The sequence below is a fragment of the Mustela lutreola genome, chromosome 3 (assembly GCF_030435805.1).
Source record: "Mustela lutreola isolate mMusLut2 chromosome 3, mMusLut2.pri, whole genome shotgun sequence".
In the NCBI taxonomy this organism is placed as follows: domain Eukaryota; kingdom Metazoa; phylum Chordata; class Mammalia; order Carnivora; family Mustelidae; genus Mustela; species Mustela lutreola.
In genome coordinates, this window is record NC_081292.1 from 102795815 (window position 1) to 102813891 (window position 18077).

General features: G+C 36.8%; 1 protein-coding gene across 2 annotated transcripts in view; it reads right to left on the minus strand.

Annotated features, from left to right (window-relative positions):
• The window catches only part of CNTNAP5 (contactin associated protein family member 5), an 842021-nt gene that overhangs the window by 123987 nt on the left and 699957 nt on the right, over positions 1–18077 (minus strand). The window contains exons 15-17 of one of the 2 annotated variants that reach the window (XM_059166598.1): positions 15619–15746; positions 15250–15420; positions 5611–5829 (exon numbers count right to left, since the gene is read on the minus strand). In XM_059166598.1, coding sequence (XP_059022581.1) covers positions 5611–5829; positions 15250–15420; positions 15619–15746 — 518 coding nt within the window. The remainder of the gene's footprint in view (positions 1–5610; positions 5830–15249; positions 15421–15618; positions 15747–18077) is intronic. The other variant, XM_059166599.1, reaches the window with a different exon arrangement.

Sequence of the window (18077 nt, forward strand, 5' to 3'; positions counted from 1 at the left end):
TTCTCACCTCTTTCTTTGAATCCTCAGCTATATTGACAAAGCCTTGGAGAAACTGAAACAGGCTCACTAGGGTCCCAGCACCTGCATGCCTTGCTGGGTCTGCTTTTTTCCAACCTGGTGTTTCCCTGATTGTTAATACTCAGTGGAAAACAAAAAACAAAAAACAAAAAAAAACAAAAACAAAAAAACAAAAAAACAAAACAAAACATAAACAACTTCTCACCTCCCTTCTGTCCCTTAGATCAGGTCCTTGAATGTCCAAGGAATACTGATTTTATTTTCCAGAAAGGTCTGGATTTACTTTTTTTTTTTTTTTAATGATTATCACCCAAGCTCCATGTAAATGACACTGCCCTAATTTTTTTTTTTTTCTTTACTGAGTTATAAATTTTGATGTCTTGTAGTGCCAGAGGAACAGAATAACTACTTCTAACATTGGGTTTTTGTGTAGTCTAAATCTCAGGCTTCAGGCTTCTTTCCCTGGGTTTGCTTGAGAAAATGATTCCATATGCCATATGGCACTCTCCTTTAAAGAAGACAGTATGATTTGTGCTATGTTTTACCAACATCAATCAATCAATCAATCAATCAATCAATCCAACAGAATAACTTTACATTCTCCTCCAATTACCTATTATCAATCCATTGCAAGCCAACATATGATAAAATAAGCTTCATTTAAAGCAGAAGGGGTTGAAGATAAACATTTCAAAAAAGTTTCTGGACTATTGAGGGGTACAGAAAACACTAAAAATGGGCTATTGGAATAGGTTAAATGTCTTCAATTCTGAACATCTTAAAGAAGAAATAAAACTTTGCATAAGACGGTGATTTAATCTTTCACTTCTCTGAATATAAAAATAGAACCAATGTTTTTTTTCAAAACACTTTCAAGCTATAAGAATGTGATTTGATGGAACACTGGTGTTGGGGACAGAAAATGCATGGGGAAGCATGTAGCTCTGCATCATTGTTTGTTGTTGTTGTTTGTTGTATTTTGTTTTGTTTTGCATCAAAGAATTTTTTATTAAGTGGACATAGGGGCTCCTCTAGGTACTTTGTCCACAACAACAAAGCACAGCATTTCTGGGACTTACCCTGCTGGTGTTTTGAGGTCTCTTACCAACTTCTTAAACTAGTCACAACAGTTTCTTGTATTTAACTATTAATGGGGAACATCAGAAATCACATTTTTTTTTTTTTACTAAGAGAAATAATTCAAGTATACTTGTTATATGACTTACCTTTGAAAAAATTTAAACATTTTTGGTAAATTAGATATTATCAGAAATTTATGTGATGTTGAAAATACAATAATTCCTTTACTTTTTGTTTCACCACTGATGTAATGTTAAGTAACATCTTCAATGCACTATGGCTTATATAATAAATATGCTGAATAAATATGCTGAAATAGGCCTTTCAGTTATTTTTCTTTAAGATTTTATTTATTTGAGAAAGAGAGAGCATGAAAGCAAGAGAGCAGAAGCAGAAGGAGCAGCAGAAGGAGAAGGAGAAGCAGGCTCCCCTCTAAACAGGGAGCCAGAAGTGGGGCTAGATCCCAGGACCCTGGGATCATGACCTGAGCCGAAGTCAGATGCTTAGTGGACTGAGCCACCCAGGTGCCCCTCAGTTACTTTTTTTTTTTTTTTTTTTTTTTTTTTTTTTTTTTTTTTTTTTTAAAGATTTTATTTATTTATTTGACAGAGAGAAATCACAAGTAGGTAGAAAGGCAGGCAGAGAGAGAGAGGAGGAGGAAACAGGCTCCCTGCCAAGCAGAGAGCCCGATGTGGGACTCGATCCCAGGACCCTGAGATCATGACCTGAGCCGAAGGCAGCGGCTTAACCCACTGAGCCACCCAGGCGCCCCCCCTCAGTTACTTTTAATTGAGAAAAGGATACATACCTTCTCTTGTACTTTGAGACATGTTATATCCTCTCAAATAGAAAACTCTACTGGGCTGCATCAGGAAAGCCATCCTCCTGAGTCACTCTCAAGGATAAATATAAGTAACTATGCACATATATACTTTCTGGCAGCTCATGTATGTGGCTGCATTTTGCCACAGAGTACCTGTCTATGTTGTGCCAGAGATCAAGGTTATTGTGTGTTCACTCTCCCTGATTGGTTTCACTACTGACCCCACTAAGTTTGACATGCTTCACCTGAAAATAGAAATAATAGTTCGCTACCGGCAGGGAGGCAGAAGCAACATTTTTAGGGATCTCTTTGAACTTAATGATTTATCAAGAATCGTATTGTTCTCTTTCATAGTCTAGTATTTTCTCCAAGGAACTGTAAAATGTGAGCAGCTTCAGTTTACATTGACACAATTAAACAGCTAAGCAAAAAACAACCAAGACCAAAACAAACAAATAAACAAACAAACAAACCCAAAAAACAAAACACAAGTCCATGAAAGACAAAACAAAACAAAACAAAAATAATAAGAAGAAGGCAGTAAAATCACATGAAAATGAAGCTCACAGGCCCAGATATTTACAAAATGTCTGTAATTGCAGCAAACTTGGAAAGACGCAATTCAGGTTTGGGGAGAATGAGGATAAGGATGATTGTCATTCCTAACATAAACATGGAGATTGTAGTTCCTTGGGTCCTGGGAGGTAAGATACCAAACTTTTCTTTTCTATTTTGCAGGTAAAGACAATGAGTATACAAAGGATAGGTGTTTTTTAACCAATGTCTTGTGGCTTATTGGCTCTTGACCTGGGTTACACACCCATGTCTCTCCATTTCCAGCAGTGGGTGCTAGTTCTTGGATTCCACATTTGTAGGGAACAGCAAACCAGAGGGCTAATACCTCTAAGAGTTTCATCGATGAGATAATTACATACTTGCAGCATACATTTCAGAATCTATGTGTTATAAAGTTTCTCTTATTCTGTTAAACAATAATAATAATTAAAAAAAAAAAAAAGTGTGATCAGTAAGATGGCAGGGTTGCAAATGTCCCTAACTATCATGGTGATAAAAGTCTGAAGATAAAAATATTGATTCTGGGAATCCAGCATGCCTTGACTCATGTATGAGCACTTCAACTTGTCACATTTAAATGACAGGAGCAGTGTGAAGAGGTACATCCTGTTCTACAAAATCTAACCTGTTTCTGGTACTCAGGAAGCACTCACGAGCACACGTCTACACCAGCAATTACAATGCTGAATGATGCTCTGTTTTGATTGAAAGATCCTTTAGTGGCTAAAAGTATCCAGATAGGCATATCCAAATGAATATTTAAATACTGCTACCTTCAATCTCTCCCTGGGAAGAAGTATACACCAATGATATCTTTTTTTCTGCCTAGAAAATATAAATATTCAATGTCTCTAAATTTCTGAATGACAGGGAATGCAATTCTCCACTTGGGCTCTTAGAGCTAAGTAGAGGGTTTTTATTTTTTGTTTTGGTTTTTGGTTTTGGACCACTAAATTATACAAAATGGAAATACTGGGACTTCAGCATTTTTGGCCACCTGACATTTCTAAATAGTGTATTGCTGAACACTGAACAACAGAATTCAAACCAGCAGACTAAAATGACCTCCAACAGCATGTTTCTTTTTTTTTCTTCTTCTTCTTAAAGTACATTAAGACAAATTCAATAAGGCAGAGTAACATCAGAGAAGGAACTTATTGGAGAAAAACATAACTGAAGCAGGTGCTCTCACCACAGCTGACCTTGGCTCCAGCTCGAGCAAGATATGTCCTCCAAAACCATCGACATGCTCCTACAACTCATTGCATTTGTGATCAATTTAACTGAAACGTCTGGAGATAAAAACCTGCCATGAAACACAGCTGCGACTTTTCCCTTTTGACTTGCACACAGTTTATCACATATTCAGGGCATATGATAATTTCATAATGACATGAAATTTGCATGGAAGGATAAAAAATATTATTCCATCTTATGTACACCTTTCTGCCAGAAAGATTCATAAATACTGCCTGAAGATAAATTAAACTTTGGCATGGAATATAATTTATGAAAATTGCAAACTACTTGAATTGATTTCACCAAAAAAGACATTAAATCTTGATGACTAGCAAACTTCTTCAGAGAAATGAAATGTGATGTTTTAATAGAATTAAAACAGCAATATAAATTTTCAAAAATATTTTAAGAGTAAATCATATCACTCATGTAGGTTATTAATTAAGTAAATGTCTTATAATCATAAAAATGCTTTAATCACTTATAGCTTCTGCTAGATAGGTAAAACATGACAGATGAAGAAAGAAATATGATTCCTCTTGAGAAGGGAAAATATGACATATTCTGCTACTTCTTTTTCTCTTTTAGCTGGCATGCTTTTAGTGACTGTTTTTGTCAGAGTTAAAAACTGTTCAAAACTAATTTAAAGAAAACTTGTAAGAAACTCCTGCTGATTGCTGAGGGCATTTTATTACTAGCAGTAAAACTCTATTGTGTGAGAGTTGGTTAAACAAATAAATAAGGAAAGAAAATTAAATCTGGGTTGACTGGAAAATTTTGGACCTTACTTATACCACTGTTCTAAACATCTGAACTTCAAATTTTATATAAGAATAGCTTCTTAGCTTTGATAATATTACAATGGCCCTATTATTTATAGCTCTATTTTGTACCTTCAAGATTTGCAAGTGCTACTCAACCTACTTTTAAAAAATCCTTTCTAAATTACAGCTGTGAGGTTGCCCTTTCCTACCTAGACTCATGTGGCTAAATTCTCTTCCTATATATTGTTGTCTCTCAGTGTCTGTCTTTCTTACACATACAAACAGGCACACAAGCTCTTTGAAAGTAGTGTCACCACACAATTTATCATTCAATGCCCATCATCCAACAAGGTGCCTGAATTGTTTTCAGTGTTTAGTGACTATGGAATGAAAGAATGAATGGACTCAGTAAATGACATTGAAAACTTCCTGGTACCCACTATAAGCAGGGGCAGTCAGTTCAGATGAACAACTTGTCCAGAAACTAATTCTGAGTCTCAGGAGGAACTGCTCAATGGAGCAACATCAGCTCAAGAACTAGACCTGCTTTTCTGTGCCAATGTAAGGCAGTGACCTGAATGATGTGATTTCAGGGAGCATCAAAGAAACCTGTGGAAAACAGTAGCTCCTCCCTCCACCATATGACTGGTGACACATCCCTTTGAGATACTGTAACATGTTTTATTGCACAGTTATCATTAATTATCAGGAGTCAGATATCACTAGGAAGGGTGAAGGGTGCTCACTGACTTAGAGGCAACACCTACTAAGGTGTAAATAGCTGATATTTTTTTTTCTACAAGTGTATTTTGACTATAAGAATGAAAAATATTAGGGGTCTGTGAACATCTGAAAATAATATGTACAAGGAGAAAAGAGACAAAATCTGAGACCACCTCAAAATTTGCTAAGGGGTGGCATAATCTCTTATTGCCATGGCTATGAAGCTAGAATGAAAAAATCTGTAAAATCAAATTTATAATTATAAATGCCTTGTGACACATTTTAACCATCCCTCAAGTCTGAAACAAAATCATAATTTTCTCTGGGTCTGGTCATACAGAAGTCTTATAAGGTATTAGCACAGGGGGAACTCAAGATGTCCCTTACCTACAAACAGCTGGCTGTTCAGCTGCAATCGGAAATGACCTTCCTCTGAAGTCTCCCTGGTCATCCTTGGGAGGTTGTCCACCTGAAGTGAAGTCTCCTTGAGGTTTCTTTCAGCTCGGACGTAATGCCATTGGTTATCATTCAGAAGAGAAGGAGAGTGAACTATGAGCTCTACAGGGCCATTCCCAACATCGATGGCAAAAGTGATCTCAGATGGAGCTGAAACCAACAAGGGAACAGGTAGGAAGTTGAGGGGAGGTGTCAGTCAGTGCATTGAGATCACAAGCACACACTGAATGAATGGTGTAAATGACTACACCATTACAAGGTGAGGAAGTTTTCAGTTGAAATCTTTGCAGTATTAAAATTATCAGTTAGTTGTGAAAATTACCAAATATTAAGTCCCAAGCTCTTTTATGGCCCATTTGGTACTCATTGTGAGAATTTAGGAAACAGGATAAGGGCTACAGCCACAGATACCAATTGATAAACATGCATCAGTGCCAAGGCTCTGGGTTTTCTGGGTCTATTTTGTCTTCAATTGTGTCTTCATAGATATATGTAGATACTGGATTAGCTATGCCTGCATTCCTGTAAGGAGAGGATTCATACCCTTGAATGTCCAGTGATCTCCTCCATCTTATTTCATTAATACATGTGATTATAAGCATTCATGCTATTCTTACGAACTTTTTCCTCTTTTTCAAGGAGAGTCAAAGTTTAAGTGCTTATCTCAAGGATATATCCTGCAAGTAGTGGTTCCTGGGATCAAACATAAGTCCCCATCCCTCTTCCATGACTCTTTCTGCCTTTCTATAAAAATCTGCATATCACACATGCCATAGGTCACCCAGTCAAGAGTAATAATACCAATGATGATGATGTGGTACTGGTATTGGCATTAATGGTGTTGGTGGTGGTGATAGTGTTGGTGGTAATGATGATGGTGGTGATGGTTATGATGATGGTGGTGGTGACATAGCCATTGAGGGAGATAGAGAAAGAGAAGTAGCAGGGACACAATAGGTACAATGAATTCTGCTGAGTGCTATACTAAATTCTGACCATTTAAATTCTGACCATTTAATCTGTCATTTTAATTCTCAAAACAACACCATGATAAAGATATAATTTTTATTCCCATTCCATGGGTGAGAAAAGAAGTGTAATTTTCTCAGTTTCTCCGACAGGACAAAGAATTTGATTCTAAAAGTAGAATTCTTCTCTATTTTTCTCTATTGAATATGTTTTTTGTATTTTCCATTATTAAATAAGATTTTTTTTTTTATCTGAAGGATATGGAGAGGCAAATTATAAGTTTATTTGATGAGAGGACAGTCCCCTTTCAGTCCCTGGAGCTGGAGCCTTCCTATGACAGACCTTCCCTTCCTTCTAAACACCTTGCACAGCCCCCTCTCCTTTACACCTAAAACAAGACATGGGTATTTATTTGACAAACTCATCAACTGAATTATCAGTAATAACACATGTCGAATAGCACCCTGGACTCTCCCTTCTCAGCCTTCAAATCCAAACAGAGAATGAGCCTTAGTATAAGAAGCCCCCCAGTAGGTAGAATTTCAAGTAACCAAGAGCTTGAATGTTTTGCATTCTGGTCAAGGTGAGCCCAAACCTAAAAGAGTTAGAGGCCCTAGACTGGGACTTGAAAGCATGTACTCTGGACCCACATTTCCAATCTTATCACACCTCAATTTTCTCATTTGAAAAATGGGAATGAAAATAATACTTAAGTGTCAGGTTGTTTATGACTTAATCCTGATGAACTTCATAGAACCATATCTGGCCCATAAGATGTACTCAAAGTGATTGCTATTGCTGCTGTTATAGTGACATAGTGAGTTGTGACAGACTCAGTCCCACGGCATTGGCTCAGAAACCCATGCATTAAAGGAGAGAGAACTGAGGTGAACAAATTGTGTTCAACAATTAAAAGATTAAATAAGAATGAAGTTGGCTCTTTGAGCAATTTCCTGTTTCTTATTCAGGCCACAGATGCCACCTTGCAGCCCTGCACATCTTAAGATCAAATAAACACTAAATGCAAGATAACTGGAACCTCAATTTATTTCTCTCTGCAGAACCAAGGTAAGGATTGGTGAGAATTGGAGAGGAAAAACATTAAAGATTTTGTTAAAAGCCTTTCTGTAAAGCTGGTCTTCTGGATATTAAGTTCTACATGGACAGCACCACTTTATGGAGCTTTCTTTGCTCTACTGCTGTATCTGTCCACCACCCCTGCCTCCCCCATCCTTGGTAGGGTTCCTGTCTAGGCTTATCCCTGCTCCAACACTTATCCATCTGTTGTATAATGATCTTTCTAGGGTCTGTCTCCCCAATTAGTCTGCAAACTCTAGGTAAACAGTTCAACTATTATTTTTAAATTTTTTTCAACTTATTTATTTTCAGAAAAACGGTAATCATTATTTTTTCACCACATCCAGTGCTCCATGCAATCTGTGCCTTCTATAATACCCAATACCTGGTACCTCAACCTCCCACCCCCCTGCCACTTCAAACCCCTCAGATTGTTTTTCAGAGTCCATAGTCTCTCATGGTTCACCTCCCCTTCCAATTGACCCCAACTCCCTTCTCCTCTCTAACACCCCTTGTCCTCCATGATATTTGTTATGCTCCACAAATAAGTGAAACCATATGATAATTGACTCTCTCTGCTTGACTTATTTCACTCAGCATAATCTCTTCCAGTCCCGTCCATGTTGCTACAAAAGTTGGGTATTCATCCTTTCTGATGGAAGCATAATACTCCATAGTGTATATGGACCACATCTTCCTTATCCATTTGTCCGTTGAAGGGCATCTTGGTTTTTTCCATAGTTTGGCGACCGTGGCCATTGCTGCTATAAACATTGGGGTACAGATGGCCCTTCTTTTCACGACATCTGTATCCTTGGGGTAAATACCCAGGAGTGCAATTGCAGGGTCATAGGGAAGCTCTATTTTTAATTTCTTGAGGAATCTCCACAGTGTTCTCCAAAGAGGCTGCACCAACTTGCATTCCCACCAACAGTGTAAGAGGGTTCCCCTTTCTCCACATCCTCTCCAACACATGTTGTTTCCTGTTTTGCTAATTTTGGCCATTCTAGCTGGTGTAAGGTGATATCTCAATGTGGTTTTAATTTGAATCTCCCTGAGGGCTAATGATGATGAACATTTTTTCATGTGTCTGATAGCCATTTGTATGTCTCGATTGGAGAAGTGTCTGTTCATATCTTCTGCCCATTTTTTGATATGTTTGCCTGTTTCGTGTGGGTTGAGTTTGAGGAGTTCATTATAGATCCTGGATATCAACCTTTTGTCTGTACTGTCATTTGGAAATATCTTCTCCCATTCCATGGGTTGCCTCTTTGTTTTTTTTTTTTTTTGACTGTTTCCTTTGCTGTGCAGAAGCTTTTGATTTTGATGAAGTCCCAAAAGTTTATTTTTGCTTTTGTTTCCTTTGCCTTTGGAGACATATCTTGAAAGAAGTTGCTGTGGCTGATATTGAAGAGATTACTGCCTATGTTCTCTAGGATTCTGATGGATTCCTGTCTCACATTGAGGTCTTTTATCCATTTTGAGTTGATCTTTGTGGACAGTGTAAGAGAATAGTTGAGTTTCATTCTTGTACATATAGCTGTCCAGTTTTCCCAGCACCATTTATTGAAGAGACTGTCTTTTTTCCACTGTATATTTTTTCCTGTTTTGTAGAAGATTAATTGACCATAGAGTTGAGGGTCCATATCTGGGCTCTCTACTCTGTTCCACTGGTCTATGTGTCTGTTTTTATAACAGTTAAACTTTTGGACATCTAACACCAGGGCTGGTATATAGGAAGCCTTCATCCAACTAAAGACTTGTTCATTAAAACGTTACACCATACACACTAAATACAAGTTTGTAATTTCTTTTAGATTTTTTTTTTTTTTTTAGTTTTATACCATGGCATTAACTTCCTTGACAAATATTTTAATTATTATTATTTAATTTTATTTAGGTCACTATTAAAGACCTACTTCATTCAGTCTATTCCTCTAGAACTGAGGAACAATCAGTAAAATGCAGTAATCAGAGCCAAGTACTCTGCTAAACACTTTTCATTAATGAAGTCCTTAATATTTTAAGCCACACTATACTCTTATGAGACAGGTAACATATAGCAGCTGCAGGAGCTGAGCTGACAAGTGGCTCCAACCCAGATGGGGCAGAGTCAAGATTTAAATCCAGGTGATGTGTCTCTGGAGCTCATTTCTGAACCCACTCTCTCTATGAAAAAAAATCTTCTTCCCCCAAACTTACACAGTGCCCCTGGGGGAGGGGTTCAAAGCTAAAATATGTAATAGAGGTGCCTGAAAACAACTAAACAATAACAATGTAAGTAAATAAGTGGTATTTCCAACATTGCCTAGTGACTCTGAGGATGGGGATCAGAGTCAAACATAAGCCTGATCTCCTTTGCTGATGGGATGTTCATCACCTGATGGCCCTGGAGGAGAAAAACAGAAGCCTTGTGTCAGCCCTTAGCTCAAGCATGAATTTACCCGCTGGCCTTTCTCTCTCCCACCTGTCTGACAAATATCTTCCTTTCATTTACTCCCTTGTGGTTCAAGACAAAGTTATAGAGTCAGTTAGCCTTTCAGTGGGTTTTTACCAATCCAGGTCTTGTGTTAGGCCCTGAGAATGCACAGATCAATGAAACCCAATGACCTCACAATGTACTTTCAAGATTGACAAAGAAAGAACATGCTAAGTGGAGGAAAGTGCTGAAAATTCAAGTACTTCTAGAAGATGAGAGTCTTTCTGAGTAGAGGCTCCTATATAATGTTCTCCCCTCCTAGAACTTCATATCCAATACCACGTTGGGCATACAACAGATTCCAGGATCATTTATGGACAAAGAAGAAGTCACTTATCCTCTCTGACCTTCTATGTATGCATCTATAAAGTGGGAAATATGAACTATATGACATATCGTTAAACATTTTTGTAGATAAGACAACTCAAGAAAAAAGGATATACAAATTGCTAAAATTTTGAAGACTTCCTGAATGTCTTATGTGTCAAATCACAGAAAAAAAAAATTCTATTTTCTCTGAGTCCTAGCATTCTTGGGTTTTGAGGCAGTCTTGCAAAACAGAATAGGAAGTTGCACTAAGGAAGAAAGAGGTAGGTTGATCATGGATGCTGACTCTTAAACCAACTGTGTAAGCTGTGTAACTCTGGGTGTTTTACTAAGTCTCTCTAGGGTCACCCTTCTTATCTTTAAATTGGATTAGGAGTTGAACAATGAAAATCATAGTGCAGTATCTTGTGAACATCAAGAATAATTTTGTTTGAAAACAAAATATATAGTAAATGTATAAATAGGGTAAGTGGCAGAAGGAGAGGCAGAAGCAGGCTCCTTGCTGAGGAAGGAGCCTGATGTGAGGCTTGGTCCCAGGACTCTAGGATCATGACCTGAGCAGAAGGCAGATGATTGACTGAGCTACCCAGGCATGCCTGGAGACATCTTTAGATCCTATCAGTCTAGAGATGACACCAGAGAGATCTGCATAACAAACTTTACTAACTAGCATTTATCACAACTTTTGAAAACCTAATATTGCTTTCCTTTGTCCATTATTTCTCCATAATTTTATTTTTCTCTGTTGAACATACTATATGATAATCTATAATTCTAAGCCACCTGTTTGAATTATTCATTTTTCTCTGTTCATGTCATGTGCACACAATGTGTGTAGATTGGTAAACTTCTGTTTGTTTTCCTCTTGTTACTCTTTTATTACAGGGGTCTCAACCAAGAACTGAAAAGTTAAGAGGCACATTGTTTTTCCTCCCTCTTTCCCCCAGCACATGTAAAGGTGGGTCCTGGCAAAACCACTCTGCAATCTTTACTTCCATGGCCAGAAGCCTTGGCCAGAGGTGTTTAGGTGTTGCACACCAGGAGTTTTACCCATTAGCTGAAATGTAGCTCTCCCTTGAAGGACAGCTAGCTTTAGACTGAAAAAAATTCAGAAGTCAGTGCAGGGAGAGAAATAAATTGAATCCAGATAACATTATGAAACATTATAAAACTGATGAATCCAACCAGAAATAAAATGTCTCACCAGTTCTGGACCTAGTCATATGTCTCAGTACCAGTGAATCCCCATCCTTGTATCTACTAGTTCAGATCAAGTTTTCTCTTAATTGCAGCCAAATACATCAGATTGGCATATGGATGTCATAAGTCCCATTTTGCATAAGTAAGCACCAAAGGGGTAAAGAACATGTTCACAATTAAACTTAGAAGGCTGGAAATTTGAATCACCTGGGGTTCTAAGCAATAGGCTCTTTCCACTAAACCACACAGACTCTCAACAATTCCCCACTTCTCCTCTTCACCTACTCTAAACTGTATTTCCAACCCACAACCATTGTGAGATAATTGTCAAATTAGCTCATTTTTTACACTCAGTCTCTTTTGAAACAGATCCACTAAGACATGATACTGTGTAATGTCTTGTTTCTCATAGAATATGGACTAATTTCAAGGCTACATAATTCACACGTCTTAGCTGGAAGTGACCCAGAAGGAAATGGATTGAAAATTTCATGGAGACGTCTTGTTCCCTGTTGAACAATATGGATATATCAACTTCAGAGGCTTCTGTTCGGATAGTTATAGAGGAATACTCCTTAGGGATGGAAAAGAAATCTATTCTGAGCCATTTCATGTGTTTAAAGGCCATTTCCTTTATAAGTAGCTGATCTGTAAAAGTATCTTGTTATGAACCCCTTAGGGTGAAAATTTTATCTATAGAAAAGGTAAAAGATGAGTATAGATGTTAATAAGAAATACAAGACCTCTTCCAATTTATTTTTTCCTTTTAAATAATAATAATAATAATAATAAATACAGTATTTTGAAAAATATGAAGTCCTGTATTTTAAATTTTTTATATAAAATCCTCTTGTTTCAAAAAAGTATATGTTCTTCAACCTGGTGAAAAAACTGTATGGCAAACAATTACATCAATGGATTTTTAAATTTTCTTCAAATTAAATACCACCTGAATTTAAAACATTTTTGTATGACCCGAAGGACAAAATACAGTACCAGAAAGTACAAACAAATTGGACATTGAAATGTAATTAACACTAAATCATTGCTCATTATCTTGTGATAATATGCCATGACATTTGCTGCTGCTTTAATGAATCAAAAGGCCTTAGGGCCTGATTTTTATTAAATTTACATTGAGGTTATTATATCCATATTATGCAATGGTTGGAACTCAACCTCACATTTTCAGAGCCTGGCTAAGTTAGATAGGAGAGATCTTATTTCACACTAAAGCCACAAGAGCGTCCTCCCATTAATAGTCTAAATCTTCAGAGTAAAAGGAGGTTAAGGCTAACAATTAAAGAGATCTCTTTCCTTGTATGTATTGTTCTATAACTGCAAAAGAAACATCTAACTGCTTGGTGATTTACAGGGAGCTGGTGCAAATACCTCAGTCATCTCCTCCAGTTAGTGCTTTTGTTTCTTTCTCTGGAGCTCTCAAATTTTTAAGCTCCTCTTCCTAGAACTTTACTTATGCTTTTAAGGGTATTTCATGCAGGGGGTCCCTGGGTAAGGGTATCCAATCCCCTTTGGCTCAGGTCATGATCCCAGGGTCTTGGGATCCAGCTCTGCATCAGCTCCCTGCTCAGCGGGAGGCCTACTTCTCCCTCTCCCACTTCCCCTGCTTGTGTTCCCTCTCGCACTATCTCTCTGTCAAATAAATAAATAACTTTTAAAGGGTATTTCATGCAGTCACATCACTCTCATAGTATTGGTAGTATAGGTCAACTGCCTCCATCAAACTATAGAAAACATCTGTGTAGACACAGATAAATGAGAAATCTAATGACAAGCACAAGTCATCATGGTCATGGCATAAAAAGGGCAAGATGGTGGGAGTTGTCCATCTTTGTAGAAGAAATATGGGGGTAGGGTGCAGAAGGTGCAAGAAATTGGAAAACTAACAAAAGCAACTAAAAATAAATGCTTTTATTATTGCCACGCACCAGCAATTCTAAATAGGATCAGTGAAAAACATTCTTCTACCAAAAAAAGCCTTTTGTTGGTCTAAGTTATAAGAAATGCTGATGCCAGTATGAATTTTTAATAACGTATATATAAGCTTCAAATAGCATGTTTTATTACTTGTCATTATTACTTGAATATAGTAAATATTATATTCAAGAGGGAAGTTAATTCAGACAACTCCAGTTATACCTTTGGCTTCTGAACATGCAGACTCAAATACAAAGGCTTAGTTCTAAGGGTCAGAATTCAACTTCTGATTTCTCATTTGTACAATTACTATGCTATCCTTGTTTAACTCAGACCTACTGTTGAAACACGTGAATACACATTAATACGGGGCTTGTGGACACAGATTGCACCCAAAGAGAGCTCACACAACTGCAATATTTAGGAACTCCATAATATTTTACCAAATGTGATAAAATTTCTAGTGAAAATATTTTAGTGATTTTCTTATTGATTGCAAAGATATTTAAATGTTGCTAGAACTAATCGTGAAGAAAACACATGGAAAAATCATAATTCCTGAAATTTATTATAAAACAAAGTATTTTTATGAATATCAATCAAATTTACCTTTATGTTTAGAACCTTTCCTAAAATTTGCATGTCTGTTGCTTATCGTGAAAAAAAAATTCTTTAAATTTAAAAATAGTAAAAGTATCCTTTGATTAAGATAGATGGGCAAATCTGATTATATTCTGTTTTGAACATACACATGTGAAGACTATTGATTTTGATAAGCCATGCACAAATTTGTAGAAGTTAAGTAGGAGGAACAGAAATTTTAATATGACTATTACTGGAACAAACCAATATACAGGTATGTTTTTGTCCTTTTTACTAAAAAAAAAAAAAGGACTAATGTTAACTAGAAACCATTCATGTCTTTTCTTTTTTAATTGGCCTGATCACATAGAAGTGTTCAATATTAGGACATTTTGCCATCTACATTTCTATTATTCTTCTTTTAACTTTATGATCGTTACTGATATAACCTGTGTGTAGGAAATGGGATGTTAGACAATGATCTATATTCTGGTGTAGCTGCACCACTGCATATGGGGAAGTAGTTGAAAAAGAGCAGGAATTCTGATTGGGTAGTCACACAGTCCTAATGGTGAAAAATAATCAGGAATTACTTTCAGAGCAAAAGTACAACAACAACAAAAAATAGACCCTAATTATGAATAGAATGCATAATAATAATACATTAAGCTTTCCATGAAAATTGTAGTGAAAAAGTTCTGGGGTATGGAAGCTTAATGTAAAAGGTAAGCAGTACCCATGGACAGATAAGGGACACTGTAATAAGTACTATGGGGATTTGAGAAATACACTATTTTGAAGAGAGAATGATAACATTCTGATAGGCAATAATAAAATAAGCAAAAACAATTAGAAGGAACTAGAAATTAGCATGACTATTTTTACAGATTACCAGAGGCATTAATTTGATAGTATCAACATGTACTAGCCATTGGTGGCAAAGATAAGACTTGGACTTCTGTTGACATTATGTTAAATTCATAAATGAGGGCACTTACAGCTTATTTCAAGTCGGATGAAGTCTTTAATGCCAAGGTTTTCTAGGAAAACTCCCGATAAAGCCGTGGTTTTAAAAAAGAAGGAAATATCAGCACTGAACTCCGCGTGGAAGGTAGGGAAGTGGAGGTAAGACGCTTCTGTATAAAATGATACCGCATTCCAGAAGTGCCCTGCAAATGGAAATATCCTTAAGCAGGGTTCATTGTTTTAGAATGAGATGTAGAAAAGCATTGGACATGTGAAAAATTTTCAAGACTGAGGGACACTGCAGGAAAAAGGGATAAGGGAATAAAAACATCTTGTGCTTATGTAATGAAAAGAGAAAGCTTTTTTTTTTTTTTTTTTTTTTTTTCCAATTTAGTACTCACGGTCTCCATAGCAACGCAAGGGACCAATTCTCCAAGCAGCTTCTGAGTTTGATCTGTTGGTATCAGTGATAACTATCTGAGTGACAGGCAAGTGGTCTTTGAAGGAAAGAAACCCAGTATCATTTGTCCTGCAAAACATAAATTTAAGAAAAAAGAGGAGAAAATGTGGATAATGTAGGGACTCTTACCAAGACTCCTTTTTTCAAAGGTGATCTGGGGAGTTGCAGTAGCTGGGTGAGGCCAGGGAGGGGAAACCAGAAGGCTTTTCATCTCATAAGCATATACAAAAGACTGGAAGGCCAAATACAAAACCTTTGGCCAGCTTCCAAAAACCAGGGAAGTTACATTTTCTCTAAGTCTTTCCAGAAACACAGGTAATTTACAGAGCTTGCTGTTTCTTGTTGTAGCTGACAGCACCCCACCTGCCCAATGCCTTGTTGATTTAACATTAAACATCAACTCTCTTTCCACAGAGATTGGCTATCTCAGTAACTAACTTGAAATGGGCACCACAAATCCCACTTGAAATCACTCCCAGGTCTTGCTCCAGCCACCAGCGTATAGGTTTCAATCAGCTTGAGATGTTTCTTATCACCTTTTAACTCCAGGTAAAAACAAGTCTTCAGAGTTACCTGTTTGCTGCTTTTGATTTTGCTCTATGTTTTAAAGACCTTGGGAGTTAACATCTTTTGTCTTTGTTAATTATGCAAACAGATAACTAGTTACCCTTTGGGGGGGAAAAACTTAAAAATAAATAGGGTGACAGTATTGTTTTTCCCTTTTTTAAAGCTGTGTTTTTGGATTCATGGTAAGAACATACCATAGTATCTGGGAGAAGAAACCTGCATTGAATAAATAACTATTCTGAGCCAGAAATATATTAGGGGATAAGTACATTTTCCCCACACAACACACTTGTGAAGTGGGTACCTTTATTTTCATTCACAGATGAGGAAACTGAGTCTAAGATATATATCAGACAACCTATCTAAGTTCAGAGGACACAAAAGGCAGGGACTTGATCACATATGATCTACCTTGTGTCTAAATTTAACAATCTTGCCATAAATAGTCATGTCTACATTTAATAAAAATATATGTTTATATGCTTTGAAGATGCCTGTATATTATGTGCTAACATTTAATTCCCACATGATAATCTGAAACTCGTGACTAATAAAACACTGATGTTTCCAAAAGAAGGCGGGGGGAGGAGTGGGTGGTGGGAATACAAAATGTGTCATATTACAGCAAGTCATGAAATAGTAACCAAAATTCCTCAAAAGCCTTTTTTAAGTGTGCCAGGTGAACTTTCCATTATTGTCTTGCTCCATTTAACTCATCCAAACATCAGGTAGCCTGCTATAAAAGATGATGGAAGATTTTCATTTCCATGCTCCATCCATCCAGTGTGCTAGCAACTTTAAATGACGAGCTGAACTAAGTCATATGAGGTAGTCTGAAAATTGTAGAGTGGGCTAGAGTCCCCACCCACTACAGCCTTAGTTAAGGACAGGATGGAACCTTTTGCCAGTGCATGGGAATTGGGGGACAGAGCACCACACACCAGTATTCAGGGCAAAGTATACGATGTAGCAATTTGATATCAAGAACACAAAGGAGCAGATTCATATTAATTTTCTCTCTGTAGTCACAAAGAAATCAGCAAAACACTGAACACACACTCAAAATCAATGTTACATTTCATTATCATTTATATATAATTTACAGCTCTCGTTTAGAGAGAAAATAATATCCCTGAATATTCTGAACTGAGGAAGCATGGCAGGAGTAGTGTGATGTGATGTGCTAAGGGCATAGCTTCAGAAGCACACAGATTTGTTCCGGAATCCCAAGTCCCAGTTCCTAGCTATGTAACTTTGGGCATATAATTTTATTTCTGAGATTTCCCCAGCATCCTCAATTTTAAAATGGAGATAAAGTCTATACCACAGAGTTATTGAGAATTAAATGAGATCATATAATCACTTAGCACGGTGCCTAATCTATGATAAATGCTCAAAAATGGTAATGACAACACTCATTTTAGTTCTTATCTTTGTTCCTGAAACCTCTGTAGCTTTAGGCAAGTCAATCCATCTTTTTATTTAGCCAGCTATAATTCTATATGGGAGTTCTCATACTACATAGAACACTGTAGAAAATTAAATGTTCATATTTGGCATCCAACTCATGAAATTTGGAGAAAAAATATCAGTTCATCTTGGTTTTAAATAAATGAAATAATTACCTGCACACATTCTATTCAGGTCAAGTAACCAAAAAGGTAAATAAATGTACTATCCATTTTTTATTATTTGAATACCTGTATTTAGAGGCAATTCAAAGGATTAGGAATAAGGCTGCTGTTTCTGTTTGAAAGAACACCTATGAATGTTACAAAGACAAAAGGTAAAATTTGAGTCTTCATATTTCAATATCTTTTTTTATTGATTGAT